We start from the raw sequence: 18,431 nt of genomic DNA, 5'->3' as shown, positions 1-18,431 counted from the left end.
GAGCTTCTGGGAGCTTATAACTGTCCTTAGGGGAAGGTACTGGCTTTGAAATGGTATTTGTAGGCATGACCCCCAGCCCAGGGCCACAGCAAGCAGCCCACTGTCCCTAAGCAGATGGCAGTGGCCAAGGGCCTTAAAAATCCTCCTTGTTGACAGAGCTGCTGGGCCAGAGCCTGGCTAAAAGAAAGGCCATGGACAGGGAGGGTCCCAGGTCAGGTGGGGGTGGGGGTCAGGTGGAGACAACAAGGTCAAAGGTCAGGAAGAGGGCCCAACTGGAGGTGAAGACGGGGTGAGAAGAAGATGACAACAGTGCCAGGGAGGTCACAGGACTGAGCGAAAGGAGGGAGGGAAAAGGAAAGGGGACGGAGACAGGCCGAGGAGGAAGAGAGCGGCAAGCAGGTGGAATGATGGAAATGGGGAGGGGCACGCGTGACTGGATATGGAGGGGCTCTGAGGGTCTCCCCGCCAGACGGTCTGCTGAGTCAAGCCCAAGTAAGGAGATTTCCTGTTTTTATTCCTTCTGGCAGAAAGTTTGGTGATGTTCTCACGGTGGCAGGATTAACAGCCCCGCGATTTACGGTCCACGATTTATGGAGCCGGGTTCCTGGACTCCTGACAGTGCTGTCACATGTTTCCTCCCTCTGGGAAGGCAGGCAATGGGGTGGGGGGGGGACGCAGAAAAAAGAGGATTCCTTTACCCCCTCCCTGCCTTCTCTCCCCAACTCCTCCTTCCTTCAGAGGCCTGTGCCTGCCCACCCAGCCAACCAAAGGGGTCACACCCCGGCTCGAACCCTCCAGACTCCCCACTGCTAGAACGCGGCTTGCTCTAGGAGCCTTCCTCGTCCCCTCAAGTCTGGAAAGTCAGTTATCCCTCCTTTTTTCTAATTGTGGCAAAATATATGTAATGTAAAAGTTACCACATTAACCACATTTAGGAATACAGTTCAGCTGGTTAACTACATTCACACTGTCGTGCAACCATCACCACTCCAGAACTCTTCTCATCTTGCAAAACTAAAACTCTGTACCCACTAAACACTAACTCTCCCCTCCCCTCTCCCCTGAGCCAGCAACCCCCATTCCACTTTTCTGTCTCTATGGATTTGACTACTCCAGATAGCTCATCTAAGTGGAATCATATGTTATTGGTCCTTTTGTGACTGGCTTATTTCACTTAGCATAATGTTTTCAAGGGCCATCCACGCTGTAGCATGCATCAGAATTTCCTCCCTTTTTAAGGTTATGTAATATTCCCCTGTGCCCGTGTATACACCACACTTGGTTTATCCATTCATCCGCTGATGGACACTTGGGTGGCTTCCACCTTTGGGCAATTGTGACTAAAGCAGCTAGGAAACTTGTCTATGTCCCCAGGGCATCTGAGAGTCGGGCACAGCTCAGATCCTCAGTAAATGCCTTGCTGAAAGACTAAGTAATCCCTCCCGTTCTCTAAGCAGGGCACCCATTAGGTAACTAATTTCTCCTTTAGCTGGCATCTTCAGAAAACACAGGGCCTTGAGCCAGAAGAGAGACCTTTCACAGGAATTGGGAGCCCAGTATGGATAGGAAGGTTCTGGAAATCCTCAAAACCCTCTGAACAGAGAGCCAGTCCTACAAGAGGGTAGACCCAGATGTCCTCACATGTCTCAACTTCTGCCCTTTACAAAACACTGATAGGTCTGGCTACATCAACATGAAGCATCCCTGTCCAAAGAAAAACGCTAAACCAAACAGACAGATGAAAGATTGAGAGAAATGATTTGTAACCTCTGAAACTAACCAAGGATAATATCTGGAATATAGAAAGAACTTCTACAAATCAACCAAAATTTGTTCTAAATTAAGACAGGAAGTCCAATTTAAACGCAGGCAAAGACGATGAATAGACAATTTGCAAAAAGAAACTCAAACCACTAAGCATGTAAGAGATACTCAAACTTACTAACAATGAGAGAAATGCAAATTAAAACGATGAGATGGCACTTTAAACTCATCAGGATGGCACACATTAGAAAGGTGGACAAGAGCAGGTATTGGTGATGACATGGGGGGACAGAAACTCTGGGTCAAAATGGGTCCTGGCTCAGCCTTTCTGGAAAACATTATGGCACAGCATAGAAAATAAACATATTAACTCAAGGATCCCAATTGCCCATTTATATAGCCCAGACTTAGTCTCACACAGGGTCCCAAGAGAGCATGAATGAGGATGTTCTTCAGAGTTTCATGTGTGGCCAGGAGTTATAGCCAAGCCAAGGTCTCTCCCAGGGGGATGGATATACAGAATGTGATGGAAACACAGCTTATAATGCAACACGGCAGTTAGAAACCACAAAGCAGACAAACACAGGAGCAGGGCTAGATCTTTTATTTATTCATTTATTTGAGAGAGAGTGCGTGCGTCAATCGGGGAGGGGTAGAGGGAGAGAGAGAAAAAATCTTAATTAGGCTTCATGCTTAGTGCAGAGCCCGATGTGGGGCTTGATCCCACAACCCTGGAATCATGATCTGAACCAATATCAAGAGTCAGACACAACTGACTGAGCCAGTCAGGTGCCCCAGGGCTAGATCTTTAAAATACAGTGCTGAGTAAAGTAAGAAACTGCAAGAAATGTATAGTTCAAGATCACCTATGTAAATTAAAAATACCTATAACACACTAAACAACCTTACATACATTATAAGGATCTATGCATATTTCAAGATATCTGTCAAATATGTCAGGGTGGGTACAGATAAAGGAAGGCAGCAATGCCTTGGGATTGAGGATAAAGAAAGGAAAAATTTTAAATAAAACAAGAGAGGAGCCTTGCATAGACAGGTGATCATAAAGTGTCATGGTCTGAAGGTGGGATTAATCCAATGTCAGGTACCTGAGCTCAAAACAAACAAACAAACAAACAAACAGGCACAAAACAAAAAGCACCTGTGTCTTCCATGTGACTCAGGAAAACTACCTCTGTAACATTTTCCTCTTTCCATGTTTCTGGGAGCAAACTGTCAAAGGAGATGTGAGTCCCAGTGGTCTTGGAACATAAGATCTTGGGACTTTCATCTTGCTACAGTTAAAAGGCCTCGATGAAGAGCGTGTCCTCTGGATGGATGTGTTAGTGAAGAAGAAGCCTGGGCTATCAACCTCTCCCAGACTGAACGTACAGTGATGCTGCCCCAGGGCTGGTGGGTGGGTAGAGAGAAGGCTGCACCATATGTCTGATGGGATGGGGGTGGTAACTGCTTATCCCCTCCCTTCCAAGTTTTCCTGAGCAGCCACACAGTCCGTCGGAGGGTAAGAATGGACCAGGGCCAGGAAGCTCAGCAAGCCCACCCTTCCTCACTCACTACCCCTGTACCCGGAAGGTCTGCATCCCTGGGAAGCCAAGCCAGCCTGGCCACTGGGCAGGACCTCCCACTGGATGGGGCTTAGACTCATGGCCCATTCTAGTATCTCCGGGTCCTATTTGTTTTGTTCATTAAAGAGCTTCCAAGTCTAGCATTACAGAGACACAGTGAGTAATATTATCCCCATTTTATAGGCAAAGAAATAGAGGCCCACAAAGATGAAATCATGGCTGCATAAGTTAGAGAGGCACGACGAGGACTGGAATACTAGTTTCCTGACCCTCAAGCCAAATTTCTAGACATATATCAAGCACATGAGACTATCTTCCTCCCAGTGGTGGATCTGCTGTGGGTCAGCCCTTCCAGGGCTACCAGGGACAGAGGGGCAGAAGGGCAGGGCCACACAGGTCCCTCAGAGGAGAGGATGCCATCCCGGAGGTGGCTGTTTTCATGCTAGGAACTTTTTAACGTGGATTGAAAATGAATCATTACACTCTCACCTCCTCTTATTGCCAAGGAACGTGCCAGGAGCCCACACACCCTCACCAAGTCTCACTCAATCTCTCCGCCTCTCTCCATACTCAGCCCCCACTCAGGAAACAGTGAGGGAGGAAGCAGTGAGGGTCAGTAAGTGGTAGGCGAGACCTAGGCTGAGAGTGGACAGTCAGGCAACGAGCAGGCAAACCTCCCAGGGCTGAGTCAACCCGACCACGCCTGCTCATCCTAGAAGAAGCCACACAAACCACCCGTGCATTCTCTAACACAGGCTTGTATCTCAAATGATCTACATTTCAAACTCTCTGCTTTCTCCCTTCAAACTTAACACCTTGCTCACGCTTGCTCACTTCCATTCAATACACAGATGTAGCTACTTAATAATGGAACTTAGTCTACCTCTGATTTGAAAACCCAGAAGATGGCCACATCATTTTTTTTTTGAGATTTCTGGATGATAATTGCACTTAATTGAGTATAAATTGGACATTGGCAAAGAGGAAGGCTATTTGTGCCACAACAGGAGCCCTTGTTTTCTGCTCTAGACCACATGGGAGATTTTAAAATAAATTTCTAAGAGTTGTCTTGGTGCTATCAGTAATGTAACCATATATACATTATTTCTAGCATCATAAAGTTCCTTATGATGATGATTTTCAAGGATAAGATGGACATCCTCTGAGAAACCAATTCCATTTAAAATGTTCTGACATTGTACAGAAACAAATAGGTAGAAAGTAAAAGGCAGTTTCCAATGGGGAGACTCTCCAAAAAGGAGTGCTACTGAGGTGAACCCCTATACCACGGAGGAAATTGCTTTTTGTGGAAAGAGTCACCCCACTCCCTAGCTTTGGGGAGGACACAGTGCCTTCTTTGGTGCTAGGCTGCACGGGGGCTCCTGGCATGTGCCTGGCATATTTCTCTGATAGCGTTCGTGGTGATAGCCACAGAGGACTCCCAATTTCTCCCTAAAGAGTGACCTCTGAGAACAGGAGATTGGCGCCTCCAGCATTTTAGAATCCATGCAAGAGTGGATGCAAGGGCTGATGGGGATTTTCTATCTGCTGGGATTTCACAATTCAGGTAAATAAAAACCTGAGGAGCTCTGGGGAGGAAGAAGGAGATGCTACAATAACGTGAAGCAGGTAGTTTTTGGTGCCCTCGCTCATTTCCGTTTCCTTATAGTGCCCACCCCACATGTCCCAGTAGCCCATCCCATTCACCTAACTCAAGCTGTCCCAATACATCCTGACGCACCCCCGTCCCACCCCACCCCACCAGGACACATTCGCCTCCACTCTACCATATCCCAATTGTCCCATTCCACCACACCCAATACTACCCCTCCCATCCTATCCCATTCCACCCCAATTCATTCTAACCCATTCCTACCCCACCCACCCCATCCTACCAGTCAATCCCCTGAACACTCTCTATCTAACCCTCTCAATCCCACCTCAAACCATTGTATTTCACTCAACCCTATTCCCTTCCATTCCACCATCCATCCCAATCCACCCCAATACATCCTACCCATACCATTCCCAAAACCTCCCCAGCATTCTTGATCCTACCCCAACTCATTCCTTCCTATATGATCTCAGTCTATCTCAAATTATTTTATTCCTCCAATCCCAAAGCATGGTATTCCATTACATTCCCTCCCCTCCCATACACTGCTTTGCCAAGGCTCTTGTTTGTGATTGTATACAGAGGCATGACCATTCTTTGTGTTACATGAAGCTACGTGAGAAAGCCAAAGGGTCGCACCCTCTCCCAAACATCGAACAGTTGAGTGTGTATCTGAGTGGGAGAGGAGAAAAAAAGATACAGAATCTCATCTTTAAAGGAAAGGTATGGAAAGATAGTCCAGGGAACTGAACTCTCAAGAGTCCAGAAAGAAAATAGGGCACCTGGGTGGCTTAGTTGGTTAAGCATCTGACTTCAGCTCAGGTCATGATCTCATGGTTCATGAATTCCAGCCCCACATTGGGTGCAGAGACTGCCTGGGATTCTCAATCTCTCTCTCTCTCTCTCTCTGCCCCTCCCCCATAGGCATGTACACACAAGCGCACACACTCTCTCTCTCAAAATAAATAAATAAACTTAAAAAAAAAAAAAAGAGTCCAGAAAGAAAATGAATATGAGTCTCCCTTGTCTCTCTTACCTTACAAGAGCCAGGAAAAAGTTCTAAGAACCACACCATCATTTTCAGGTTGAGAAAACCCCACATTGCATAGGCCACCCTTTGCTTTCTTTCTGTGGGTCCAAGGGAGAGTCAAGTTCTGTTCAAAGCCAGTGAATCCTAAGACAGTGTCTCTGTGAGGCAGAGGACCCTGAAATAATCCTCCATTTTCAGGTTCATCCAGATGGTCCCCTGTTGTGGAAAATCGTGCCACGGACAGAGAGTAGGGGTTTGGAGGCCATACTGGTCTCAAGGAGCAAGGCCCCAGGACAGTATCAGTGACATCAACCAACCTCTAGGGGGAGATACGGGATCCTCCCTGTTACCCCTCCAGGAAGAGGAGTGATGGTTGGGTGAGTGGGCCACCCCACTGAAAGTGCCGGGTGTACTTTCAGCAGGAGGAACGGGGAGGGAAGACTCTTGCAGATGCACAGAGCAGCACCTCAGAGGGGCGCTGTGTTAGAACCCTTCCCCTCACGATTCTAAGAGGCCGGTGTACAAAGTAGTAGCAGCAGCCCCAGTGGTGGTGGTGGTGGCGGTGGCCGTGGGCGGTGGCGGCAGCATCTAACACATACCGAATACTAACCAAGTCCCGCATGGTGACAATGCTTTCCAGGAATTAGGAGAATGGCCCCTGGAGTCAGGTAGCCCTGAGGGTTGATCCTGCCTCCTTTACCTATCTGCTCTAGAATCTTAGCCAAACTGCTTAATTTGTGAGCCTTTGTCTCTTCAAATCTGATAAAGTGCCTGGATTGTTATGCGAATTGAATAGTAATGTCTAAGATGCATTAGCCGGACTCACTGAAGTGCAGCTGCTATCACTAAGACCCAGAAGGGCTGGGGCTGCCTCCCACCTAGGGGATGTGTCTTCACCCCTTCCCACTCCCATAAATCCTTCGCCTTGGGAATGTCCAAGAAGGCAGTCTGAGGGTCAGGAAGCCTTGGGTTCCAGGGAACCTGCCTCTGATCTTCTCAACAGGTGCTTATTGAGTATCTGTGGTCTGGTCTACACTGCCCTGCCCGAGTTCACAGACCTTCAGGGGATACAAACAGGTATCACCTCCCTAAACAAGACATCCCAATATGTTCTGATTGAGTTCTACAACAGGGGAGCTTGGGGATTGTGAGAGTTCATGGCAGAGTTCAATCAAGATGGGTGTTCGGGACTAGCAGACCAAGGTGACATCTTTGCAGTCACAGGAGCTATGGTGGAGATGCATGGACCAGCGCCGCATGAGGTGAGGGGCTGGAAGTCTGGGGTCCAGGCCTTGAGTGCCAACAGCAGCACAGCATAACTCGGGGTGGGGGCAGCCCAGGGGGAAGAGCAGGGCAGAGGCACGCAGCCTGGGCAGAAGGATCCCCGGGGGGCATAGCGCCAGCCGGGCCCCCTTAGAAGTTGAACAACAGTGGGGTTGTGAGTAAGATATTCAGAGTTGGACAAACTGGCTTTAAGCCCTGGCTTGGCCATTGACTTGTTATGTGGTTAAGTTACATATCCTCTCTGAACCTATTTCTCCACCTACAAAATGGGGATAATAATATTGCCAGCCTGACCACATTGCTGTGATGGTTGAGTTAATACAAGCAAGTGCTTGAGATGGTACCAGCACATGATGAAGACTCAGTGACCACCAGCTATTAGTGTTACTCCCTTGGATACCTAGGGGGTAGCTGCGGTGGGGGGAGGCGCAGGCCACAGTGAGGGATCACAGGCTTCTCAGCTGAGTCCTTTGTCCTCAGGGTTACCGCTCCAGCCCTGGCTTCCACTAAATGGGCACACTGGACGAGCTAGGTTATGCACTGCGTCTGGTGCATTTCGGATTTCTAGTCCTTTCCACAATGCAGGAATGACTTGCCCCTTTTCCAAGTGGAGAACATGAGCTTGGAGAGGTCTGAAGATCAACCAGTTCTCCCACAAGGAACATCTGGCTCTGCTGGGCAATCAGATTACCTGCTGGCCTGAAAATGATGATGAAGCAGAGGCAGGTCAAGGTGATGCTGCCGAAGCCACCTGCTGGACTCTTCTGGACAAACCCAAACCCTGCAATCTAAGAGCCTGCAAATCTGGTTCTCTAGTCCCCTTGCACATGATTCCAGGCTCACCTTCAACAAAGCCATGTTCTCGCCAGCTGGAGATACGGTCAACATCATCTGCTATGCTCAGCTTCTTTTTTCAAAACCATAAACTTGCTGCTCAATTGCAAATGGAAATTCAAATCCATACTCTGGTGACTGAGCGGTTCAAGTCCTTGGAGACTTGGGGATGTGTGGGGACAGTTTCCTTGGGGGTGTGGGGACAGTTATATCTAAAGGCTTGTTGAATCGATTCTGAAATCTAAGGAATGATCTACCAATCTGTGATATTTTGTTCTAGAGGGAGAGCAACGGGGACCAGGGCATCTTCGTCACCTCTGGCTGTCTTGCCCTCTAAAACTCTTGATTTAGCCTCCTTATCAGTCCTTAAAAAACTGTCCAAGAAAAAAAAATATTTAAAAACCATCCACTGATTTAACAACCATCTATCAGGCTCCAATTCTATGCTAGGTCCTGAGCTGAGTGCTGGTGATATCAAGAGAAATAAAGTAATGTTCCCGCCTTCAGGAAGCTCATAGTTTAATACAGGAGACAAACAAATAAATACTTTGAATACAATTCAATTCGTACTATAATCAAACACTGGGTATTATCAATGTCCCAGTATGCAAGAAACCTCTGGAAACAAGCACTTAGGGAACAAGCAAAGCAGGGAGAATTTTTTTTTTTAATAATTTGGTATTTGATTTTTTTTTTTAAGCAATGAAGAGGTCAGCATGGGAAAAATCAGAAGTTTGTAGGAATTCCTTATACTTCCAGTTCAATATGGCTTTTATTTTGAGTTACTTAGTAAGCATATGGGAGGCACGACAGCCTTGTCAATGCTCAGAGCCTCTGAATCCAGAGAAAAGTAGCTAGGTTAAGAGCAATTGAGGGTCGGCACTAGATGGCCACCTGGTAGGGGAGGCATTGAAAATGACTCTAAGGTTTCTGGGCTGGGTAAGTGGAAGGCTGCAGGTGCTACCAGCCTACAAGTGGAATACTGGAGGCTCAGGAAAGGAAGTAATGAGCTTGCTTTGGAAGGGGAACATCTAGGTGAAGTTATCCAAGAGTCAGTCGGATATATGGGCTGTCTAGACCCAGAGTTTCGATGGACTAGGAAGCCAATGGATATATCAGAGGTGTCTTGGCAGGAGGCATGTCTGGAAGCTTCACTATGGTAGTGGAAGGGATGGGCCCTGGTGAGCTCACCCACAAAGTGGTGAAAGGAAATGAAGAAAGACACAAGGAACGGAACACTGCAGGAAACACTTACAGGAGGGGAAGAAGTGCTTCCACCAGAGACTGGGAAGGAACAACCAAGAGGTAGGAGAGAAATCAGCAAAGCACCGTAGCCCAGAAACCCAAGGAAGAGAAATTTTGAAAGGAGTAACCCAAAGTGTTCAAAGTCACAGAGAGGTAAAGGAAAATAAACAGAGTAAGCAGGATGGATTTGATAATTAGGATGGTCATCGGTGATCTTTCCTAGAGAATTCCTATCCTAGGGACAAAAGGCAGCCTGCAGTGAGTGAGAGGTAGCAAAGAAAGTGAGTTGAAGACCCCTTTGAAGACACTCATAAAGGCAAAGAGATGGGATGGTAAACAGAAGGTCACTAAGGCTGAGAAATCTGGTTAGCTTGTTTTCTATTAAAGATTAAGCTGTTCACAGGCCAAGGGGAAACAGAAGAAGGGAGACAGACTGACCCACAGTTAAGAGAGGTTGATGAGAGGTTTCTATGGAGGCTGCAGTGGGGGCGGGGGGGGGTTGCCTAGTGTGAGGCAGGGCCCACATGGAAGGGGTTGAGGTCTAAAGAAAGGTGGGTGAGGAGGCTCCCCCTTTTCAAATCCTTATATTCATTTTATTCAGTCCTCCCTGGTCCAAGGAAGGGAGACAGCTCAGTCCTGAGCATCTTTTAAAGTCACCAGAGTGAAGAGAACACAAAATGAATGTGCTTCCCTCTCTAAAGTGCCAAACTCTGCGATCATCTGTCACCAAGTCCATTTCCAAATCTCTGCTGCTTGCAAGGCCAAAAAGCACATCAAAATGCGGGAAAGGTTTAAAAAAAAAAATGCACTGGAAGCACCGTAAGGCTGTAAGTTACAGTGCCCGCCAGAGAACGAATGCCCCCTCCCCCCAGCAATTCACCACCACCACCACCACTGCTCTACTGACCACAGAGCTGGAATCCAATGGATCTCTACAAGGCAAGATTGCAGCATCCCCCAGCAGTGTGCAAGCTCCTGTGAGTCGGCCCTTTTCTTTCCCCAGGGACATGACATGCCCAAGGGGCAGGGACAAATCTAGCTAGAAAAACAGTTCCATCACATCAGGAGCAGTCTAAGTCTGCTGAGCCAGAGCAAGGGCCCCACCTGGACAAACGTCGGAGAGGCCTGACAGTCCATAGCAGCGGTTCCCCCACCGCCCATGTGGCAAGTCTGGGTGACCAGCAGTGTCGCGGTGAACAGCGCAGCCACCCAGTGGGTGTGGGTGTGCGCGAGGCCTGAGCTCCTAGGCGAGCGCATCGCGGGCGCCCCTCTCTGGGTGTCGGCAGCTATGACTCTTAGGAGAACCCAGAAAGTCCTGTCAAGTCGGGATGGGAAAGCTGAGGCTAGCTTGGGGCGCCTTCCCAGACCAGCAACCGGAACATTCCCGGCTAAGGAGGTGGTGACTGTCTGCAGGTACGGGTTTACTGGATATTGGAACCCAAAGCGGGGCGGAAAGCTCTCTCGTGAAGGGGCGCACTTTCTAAGAAGGGAGCACTTGGGATGCTGGAGTGGCGGAGGCCAAGCCTTCAGAGGTTCAATCGGTGGTTTAAAAGAAAAAAGAAAAAAAAAAAACACCAAAAAACAAGAAAACGAACAAAAACAAAACCAGCACGGATCCAGGCCGGAGGTGTTCCTAGTCCAGGCCTAGGCAGCAGGTGTTACCGGTTTTCTCCCCCAGTGTCAGCCTCTGGGCTAAATGAAAATGCGGCCCCAGGCATCGCCCGTTGGACCCGTCCCCACCCGGGCACGCGGAACTTTCTAGGCTGTGGCTAGAGCTGAGCGTCAGAGGGGTGCAGGAGATAAAGTGGAAGGGCACCAGTCGGGGCCAGTGATCCCCACTGGAGACTGGGTTCTCCCGAAGGTCCGCGTGCCTTCCCCAATACGCCAGCTGCAGCCAAACACCCGCGAAGTTCCGGGACTCGCCGCACCCGCCGGGTCTGCCCCCCTCCCGGACTCGGTCGCAGGGAGCAGGTCCCGCCGCCCGCGCCGCCGCAGCCGCAGCCCCGGCGCTCGGCTGCAGCAGGGCGCGGGAAAGGGCACTTTGGCGCGGAGTGGGAACCGAGGGGAATGTGGCGGCGCGGAACCTGACGGCGACACTCCCTCCCCCGCCCCCGGGCACAACGCCGCCCCCGCCTCCCGGTGGCTCAGCACCCTCCAGCCCCCAACCTGAGCCCTCCCGCAAGGCGTGCGCGGGACCCTGGCCCTGGGCGCGCGCCCACCCGATTCCCCCTTTCTAGCCCCGAGCGCCGGGGGAGGGGGGCACTTGGGGAGGAGGTGGTGGCCGCAGTCTCGAGGCGGCTCCGGCTGGGGCGCGGGCTTCATTCACCAGAAAATGGGCGGGGGCAGGAAGGGCAGACCCCGCAAACGCGGAAACGCGGAGGGGGCACGCCATTCGTCTCCAGCCCCCAGGACCAGTGTGCCAACCGGAATCGGGAGGCGGCGGTGGGGGGAGGGCTCCAGGAAAGTTTATCGGGGAAAAGCCTGGCACCTTGGGGGGCTGGGAGGTTGGAGCAACTGAAGCCACGGTCCGGGTGCCCCTCAACCCCTGGCGGGGATGTCGGTCTCCCAGGCCCCCGCGCCGGCCGGATCCGGCCAAGTTGCGGCTGGGGCTGGGGGTAGCAGTGAGGGTGACGGTGGAGGTGAGGACGCCGCTGAAGGTGGGGGGCGGGGGGAGGATGGGGGGCCGACTGAAGCGAGGCTGAGCAGGAGGGTGGGCGACTGGGAGTGGGGAAGGTTAAGGGGGAGAGCGGGGGAAGGGACAGGGACCGTGTCGGGGAGGGGTAGGCACGGGGCTCGGGTGGGGCGCGCGGCCGCCGCGGCTCCCCGGCGCGGCCGGACTTACCCGCGGCGGCCGAGGCGCTGAGCAGCCCCCAGCCCAGCAGCAGCAGCAGCGGCGGCGGCGTTGGCGGCGGCGGCGGCGGGCGGCCCCAGCGGCTCCCCGCGCCCGGCACGAGCGCCGAAATCCCGGCTCCGCCGCGAGCCCTCCCCGCGGGGCGGCCGCAGCGCCCCTGCTCCCGTCCCAGCGAGCGCGGCATGGCGCGGCCGGCAGCGCCGAGGGAGAGGCTCCGCTCGCCGCCGAGGAGAAAGGAGGTCAGGAGAGCTCTGGAGCTTTTTTCTGCTCGGAAAAAAATCCCGGTACGCGGGAGCCCTGAGCTTCTGCGGCTGGAATGAACCAAGTGTCCGCCCGGCCGGGGAGAGGCGCGCTGCGCTCTCGGAAATGACTCGCTCCAATCCCGCTTCGCGGGGTTCGCGCCGGGGGGCGGGGGGGGGGGTGAATTATCCCCGGATTAATCACTCCGGAGCCGCTTCTCCGTCGCTCCAAATGCTGGGGGTGGAGGCGCAGCAAAGGAAAAAAATATTGGAGAGTGGGGGTTCCTCTTCAGCGCCACCTCCACCTCCAGATAAACCACAAATTACATCTAAAGGGTTGTTTATTCCTGTTTGTTTTACAATTGACCAGTTTCTTTTAAGTTCAGTCCTCTCGTTGCCATTTATAAGATTACCCATTAATACACCACCCCCCCATACACACGCGCGCGCACATACACACAGTGATACACACACACACCAGCCTCTTCCACGTTTGGAAATTGGAATACTGTCTGGGAAAAGGTAACCAAAGAAGGATGCGGTTTCCCAAGTCACGGCTCCTACGAGCTGATCATGGGTGGTGGCTTTGAACTTACAATCTGGGGCCGAGGACTATGTTTAGGAGCCCCATTCGCAATAGCCTCCTACCCCATCCCAGGAGAAGGGTGTGCGTGCGCACATCCAGGGTTAAGAATTGGAGGGGAGGGAGGTGGCGACCCGTCCCTTTGGCTCGGTGCGGTCCTACCCCTGCCCTAAGACAAAATCGGGATGGAGGGAAGAGTGCATGTGTGCGCTGAGGTGGGGGAGGGAGTGGAGGGGGGTGCCTGGGGCAGGTGAGGTTGGTGGAAGGACGGTGCGAGAGTTACTTGTACAATTTATCCTCAAAATTAAATAGCCGGACCCTGCTTCTTCTCCCCCACCCCTCGCAGCCACGGCCCCAAACCCGGCGAGTTTCTCTCAGTGGCGTGAGTTGCTCCCCCACCTCTCCCCTGTCGCCGCTGCCGCCTGCCCCCTAGGGCTCAGCGTCGGTCCCCACCCCATCCCCCACCCCCACTCGGTCGCCCTTTCTGTCTCGCCTTCCCTAGGCTCCTCCGTCAGTCACGATGGCTCCTTCGCTGTCTACGCCAAACTCTGGGCGAGGAGGAAGAGATGCTGCGGGGGGGGGGGGGGGGGGGAGGCCGGAGGGGACCCGGAGGGGCAAAGCTGGGGGTGGGGAAAGCCCCCGCTGGCGCGCCCAGCGGAAAGGCACAACAGTATGTGAGCACCCCACCCCCTTTGCCTAAGGCACCGGGAGAGGCTGCGCTCCGGGCTTAGGGGGTTTGGCCAAGCCGGAGCTCGGGTGTCTGCGAGCCCAGGGGGCAGTGGCCTGCGGTCCGTGGGGCCTGGGAATTTTTGGGAAAGAGCCTGGAAAGGGCTTTCAGGTTGTCGATCTCAGATGGGGAGGGTGATGGGCTGGGCAGGGTCGGAGGAGTGGATGCTTGTCCTTGCTCCCCACGAAAAACTTGCTCCCCAAAGCCACGATCTCCCAGCCTCCTTGATGCCCCTCCTCCCCCACCCCAAGTTGTTCCGGTTTCCCTGCATGAGCTCATCCCACAGCTGGGGAGCCTGCCCGGTGGCCCAGGGCCGGCGAGCTTCCTCCGAATCGCCGGCCCATCCCCACCCCCAACACACTTGCTTTCTCGCCCCTCCTGAAGCTGCCTTGCTGGGTGCCAAGAACCAACCGAAGCAGCCAGAACTCCACAGTGAAAGGCCTGCTTTATGTCCCCGGGGCGGCGGGGAGGGGGCTTTTCGCTTCCCATTGTCCAAGCCCAGCCCCTGAAAGAGAGGGCTCAGCCAGCCACGACTGGCCTCGGCGTTCCCTCCAGTCCTGGGGAGGAGAGAGGGACTGGCTCTGCGGTGAGTGGGTGGCGGCCTTGGGGGGCTATTGGCTGGGGCCTTCCCTGGGGTGGGCTCCTGGCTCCAAAGCTTGGGCCTTCCCCCTCTCCTGCCAGCGAGTTTCCAAGAGCTGGCAGATACCCAGCCCTCCCCAGCAGCCCACAGCTGGGCAGAAGAGTCTGGGCCGCTCTATACTTCTAGGGCTCCAGCCCAGTGGACTCTCCCTCCCCAGAACTTTGCTCTCTGGCTGCAGCCCACAACTAAGGTTTGCCCCCAATCCTTCCTTAGCAAAAGGTGTATTTGTCATCCTTCTCTTTGGGGGCTGTGGAGGACAGGGGCGCACTTTTCATTCCTGTAAATGGCCCAGTTACTTCATCTAGTATTTGTCCCTCTCTGATCTATTTGGGTCCACGTACATTTTTACTGAGGCCTCCTGGGCTCTGGGCCCTGTGCCAGCCTATGCTGTGGGCAATGCAGATGTGGACAGTGTGTAGTCCAGCTGGGGAGGATGTGGGGCACAGGTGGGAACCCCACACACATGGCAGTGTTGATCACCATGACGCAAGGGACATGTTCCAGAGACATATCAAGACTAAGCTTGTCTTGGGACTTGGAGAATCGAAAGGCTCATGTGAGGAGGGAAGTAGGATTTTGGCTGGACCCTGAGGCCTGGGTAGAGACTTTGGCAAGGTGAAGATTTACTCAACAAATATTTATTGAGCATGATTACATGATGGACACTGGACACTAGATAATGAACAGACACCCAAGTGAACAGTCCCTGGCTTGATGAAGATAGGTAATAAATATATATAACATCACAAATTAAGGATGCAATGAAGGAAAAGTTCATGATGCCATGAGAAAGAATATGAGGGAACATAACTTAAATAGGAGGTCTGGGAAGACTTCTCCGAGGCGGTGACCTTGAAAGTGGGATCTAAATTAAGCAACACAGCCATGCCAAGAGGTGGGAAAGGGATTTTTGGTACAGGGGTCATGGGCAAGGCCCCCCAAAAGGGATAGGGACACAGGAGATGGGGTGTGGGCCTGCATCAAGGTGAGGAAGAGGGGACACCCAGGAGGTGAGGGAGGAGGTGAGAGCACAGGATCCAGATCATGCAGAATCACAGGGGATGGTGAGAAATTTGGATTTTAGTCTTAGGCAGTGAGAAATAAGAGGTTTGTTAGTTTGCTAGGGTTGCCATAACAAAGTACCACACAGTGTGTGGCTTAAATCACAGAAATTTATTTTCTCACAATTCTGGAGGCTAGAAGTCTGAGTTCAAGGTGTCCACAGGGTTGTCTCCTTCTGAATCCTCCCTCTTTGACTTGTAGATGGCCTTCTCCCTATGTCTTCACATTGTCTCCCCTCTATACGTGTCTGTGTCCAGATTGCCTCTTCTTAAAAGGACACCAGTCATTGGTTTAGGGCCCACTCTAATCTCATTTTAACTTGATTACCTCTTTAAAACCCTGTCTCCAAATATAGCCTCATTCTGAGGTCCTGGGGGTTAGGACTTCAACATATGAATTTAGGGGAGGAGACACAATTCAGCCCATAACAGGAGAGGACTTTTCAGGTGGAGGGAGGAGAGAAAGCAAATGCATGATGGTCAGAATATATATTTAAAGAGAGATTTGTTAAGGCTGTGTGTAGTGTGACTGCTTTAGCAGGAGATACCCTGGAAAGGTAGACAGCTCTGAATACTGGAGAGGTGGACTTTTATTTCTAGGAAGTAGAAGCCAAGGGGCACAGCCTGGCATGTGCCCTGACTTCTCTGTAGGGAAGAGTTGGGAAGGACAGGGCAGAAAAGTGGAGTGCACTGGGGAGGTTACCGCAGTAGTCTTTGCTGGAAGTGATGTGGGCACAGGCAGAGATGGGAGCCTCAGGAACATTTGCAGGGCAAGGGAGAGGCAGGAGTCCAAGAAGTGATAACAACCCTCCACCCTGTAGCCTAGGAGAGTGTGGCTCTTAGCCCAGTTCCTGGGGGCTAGCTTCCTACATGCCCCTTCCGTTCTCCCCGAGCAATAGGCAGCCACGGGTCAAGATGTCTCCACGATATCATGTTGCAAAAAAAGCCCAATGCAGTATAGTGACTCGCCAAGATAAGCTTAATATCTAGATAAGATCAGAGTTCATTTTAGAAAGAAAACAAGACCTGATGCACTGGAGAATTCAGCCTGATTCAAACAGGGGCTGTAGACTTGATGCCCTGAAATTTTCATTCTGACCCAAGAAGAAAATGAAGGAGCTTTCTGAAGCCCAGGGGTGGGAGGTGGGGCAAATCCTATGCTGTAAATAGTGAGGGCAGAAATGGATGTTGAGGGGTGAGCAGGACTGCAGAGAAGGGCTACAAAGGCAAGGGCTCAAAGGAAAAGCCTGGGGTCTGAGTGGAGGGTGGGGATTTGAAATCATGAACATGATCAGACAGAAGCTAGTATTTCCCAAGAGCAAGGCTGTCACTGTGGAGATGACAGTGATCTGCTTCCCAGGGAAAGGTGACAGCAAGGGTTGAGAAAGGAAAAGCCCAGAACAAAGCGTGATGAGGCTATGGACCACAGAATCCAGGAGGGGGAAGTGAGAAGGGCCCATAGTCAGCCCTTCCTCCAGGGCCACCAAATGCTGGGGCCACCAAATTTTAACATTTCTTTTTTTTTTTTTTTTAACGTTTATTTATTTTTGAGACAGAGAGAGACAGAGCATGAACGGGGGAGGGGCAGAGAGAGAGAGGGAGACACAGAATCGGAAGCAGGCTCCAGGCTCCGAGCCATCAGCCCAGAGCCCGACGCGGGGCTCGAACTCATGGACCGCGAGATCGTGACCAGAGCCGAAGTCGGACGCTTAACCGACTGCACCACCCAGGCGCCCCAGATTTTAACATTTCTTATAGAAAAATGTGTTTGTGATACAAGGCAAGGGACAGCGCTCACATCAGTGGCAAAAGAGGGCAGAATTCTCCTCAGCTTGTCAGAGGCCATAATGCACAGGACAAGGGCTATTCTAGGCTGTCGTCTCTACTTGAAGCTCTAGTCAGCTCTGCTATCACGCCTCCGTGCCTTTACCCATGCTGTTTCTTCCGACTGCACTACCATTCTTTTCACACTGTGCGGAGTAAATGGTCCTAGTCATCGCTCAGCTCAAGTGTCGCCTCTCCCAGGTAGCCTTTCCTAACCGCGCCCCACTCCCCCTGCTGGATGCCCCTTGCAGCATGGCCAGCTAGCTGGCTCTCAAAAACGCATGCTTCACCTTCCATGGCACGCAGCACTGTTCTCAATCAGGGGCAATATTGCCCCCCCACCCAGGGGACACTTGACAATGTCTGCAACCTTCTTTGGCTGTCACAACTGGAGAGTGCTACTGGCATCTAGGGGGTAGAAGTCAGGGATGCTGCAAAACATCCTACAATGCCCAGGGAAGATCTCCCCCACCCCCCGAAATTACTCAGCCCAAAATGTCAATAGTGCTGAAGCGTCACTGAGAAGTGGCTACATTTTCCGGTCAGTCCCCTTTGTAGTTGGGTGAAGTCATGAAACAAGGTGCCAGCCAAAAGAATGTAAGCAGAAGCGGTGTGAGCCACTGCAAGGCTAACCCATAAAACCCTCTCATCCTTCCTCCTCCATCTGCTGGCTGAGCATGCGGGTCCCTTGGGGACAGCAGAGCCACAAGCTGGAAGAAGCTTGGATCCCAAATCACTGTGTGGAGGAAAATTACCACCCAACAGGGACACCGGAAACACCCTTATCTGAGAAAGGATCTTTTTAAAAAATTCTTTAATGTTTATTTTATTTTTGAGAGACACAGAGTGTGAGTGGGGGAGGGGCAGGGAGAGAGGGAGACACAGAATCGGAAGCAGGCTCCAGGCTCTGAGTCATCAGCACAGAGCCCGACATGGGGCTTGAACTCACACACCATGAGATCATGACCTGAGCTGAAGTCGGGTGCTCAACCCATCGAGCCACCCCGGTGCCCCTGAGAAATGATCTCTAACAGCATTAAGCCACTGAAATATTGGGAGCGTGTCACAGCAGCTAACAGTACCCTTACACACCCCTTCGTGTTTTTTTCTGTAGTCATTGGCTTACTCCTCACTCACTCATTCATTTG

General features: G+C 51.9%; 1 protein-coding gene across 1 annotated transcript in view; it reads right to left on the bottom strand.

Moving 5' to 3' along the window:
- The window catches only part of CSMD2 (CUB and Sushi multiple domains 2), a 600,568-nt gene extending 588,043 nt beyond the window's left edge, over positions 1 to 12,525 (bottom strand). The window contains 1 exon segment of the mRNA XM_058718151.1: positions 12,201 to 12,525. Coding sequence (XP_058574134.1) covers positions 12,201 to 12,393 — 193 coding nt within the window. The 5' untranslated portion in view covers positions 12,394 to 12,525.
- Positions 12,526 to 18,431: the final 5,906 nt, after the last annotated feature.

Source organism: Neofelis nebulosa, chromosome 2 (genome assembly GCF_028018385.1).
Source record: "Neofelis nebulosa isolate mNeoNeb1 chromosome 2, mNeoNeb1.pri, whole genome shotgun sequence".
In the NCBI taxonomy this organism is placed as follows: Eukaryota; Metazoa; Chordata; class Mammalia; order Carnivora; family Felidae; genus Neofelis; species Neofelis nebulosa.
The sequence above is the reverse complement of the archived record's forward strand: the minus strand, read 5'-3'. Positions and strand labels throughout refer to the sequence as shown.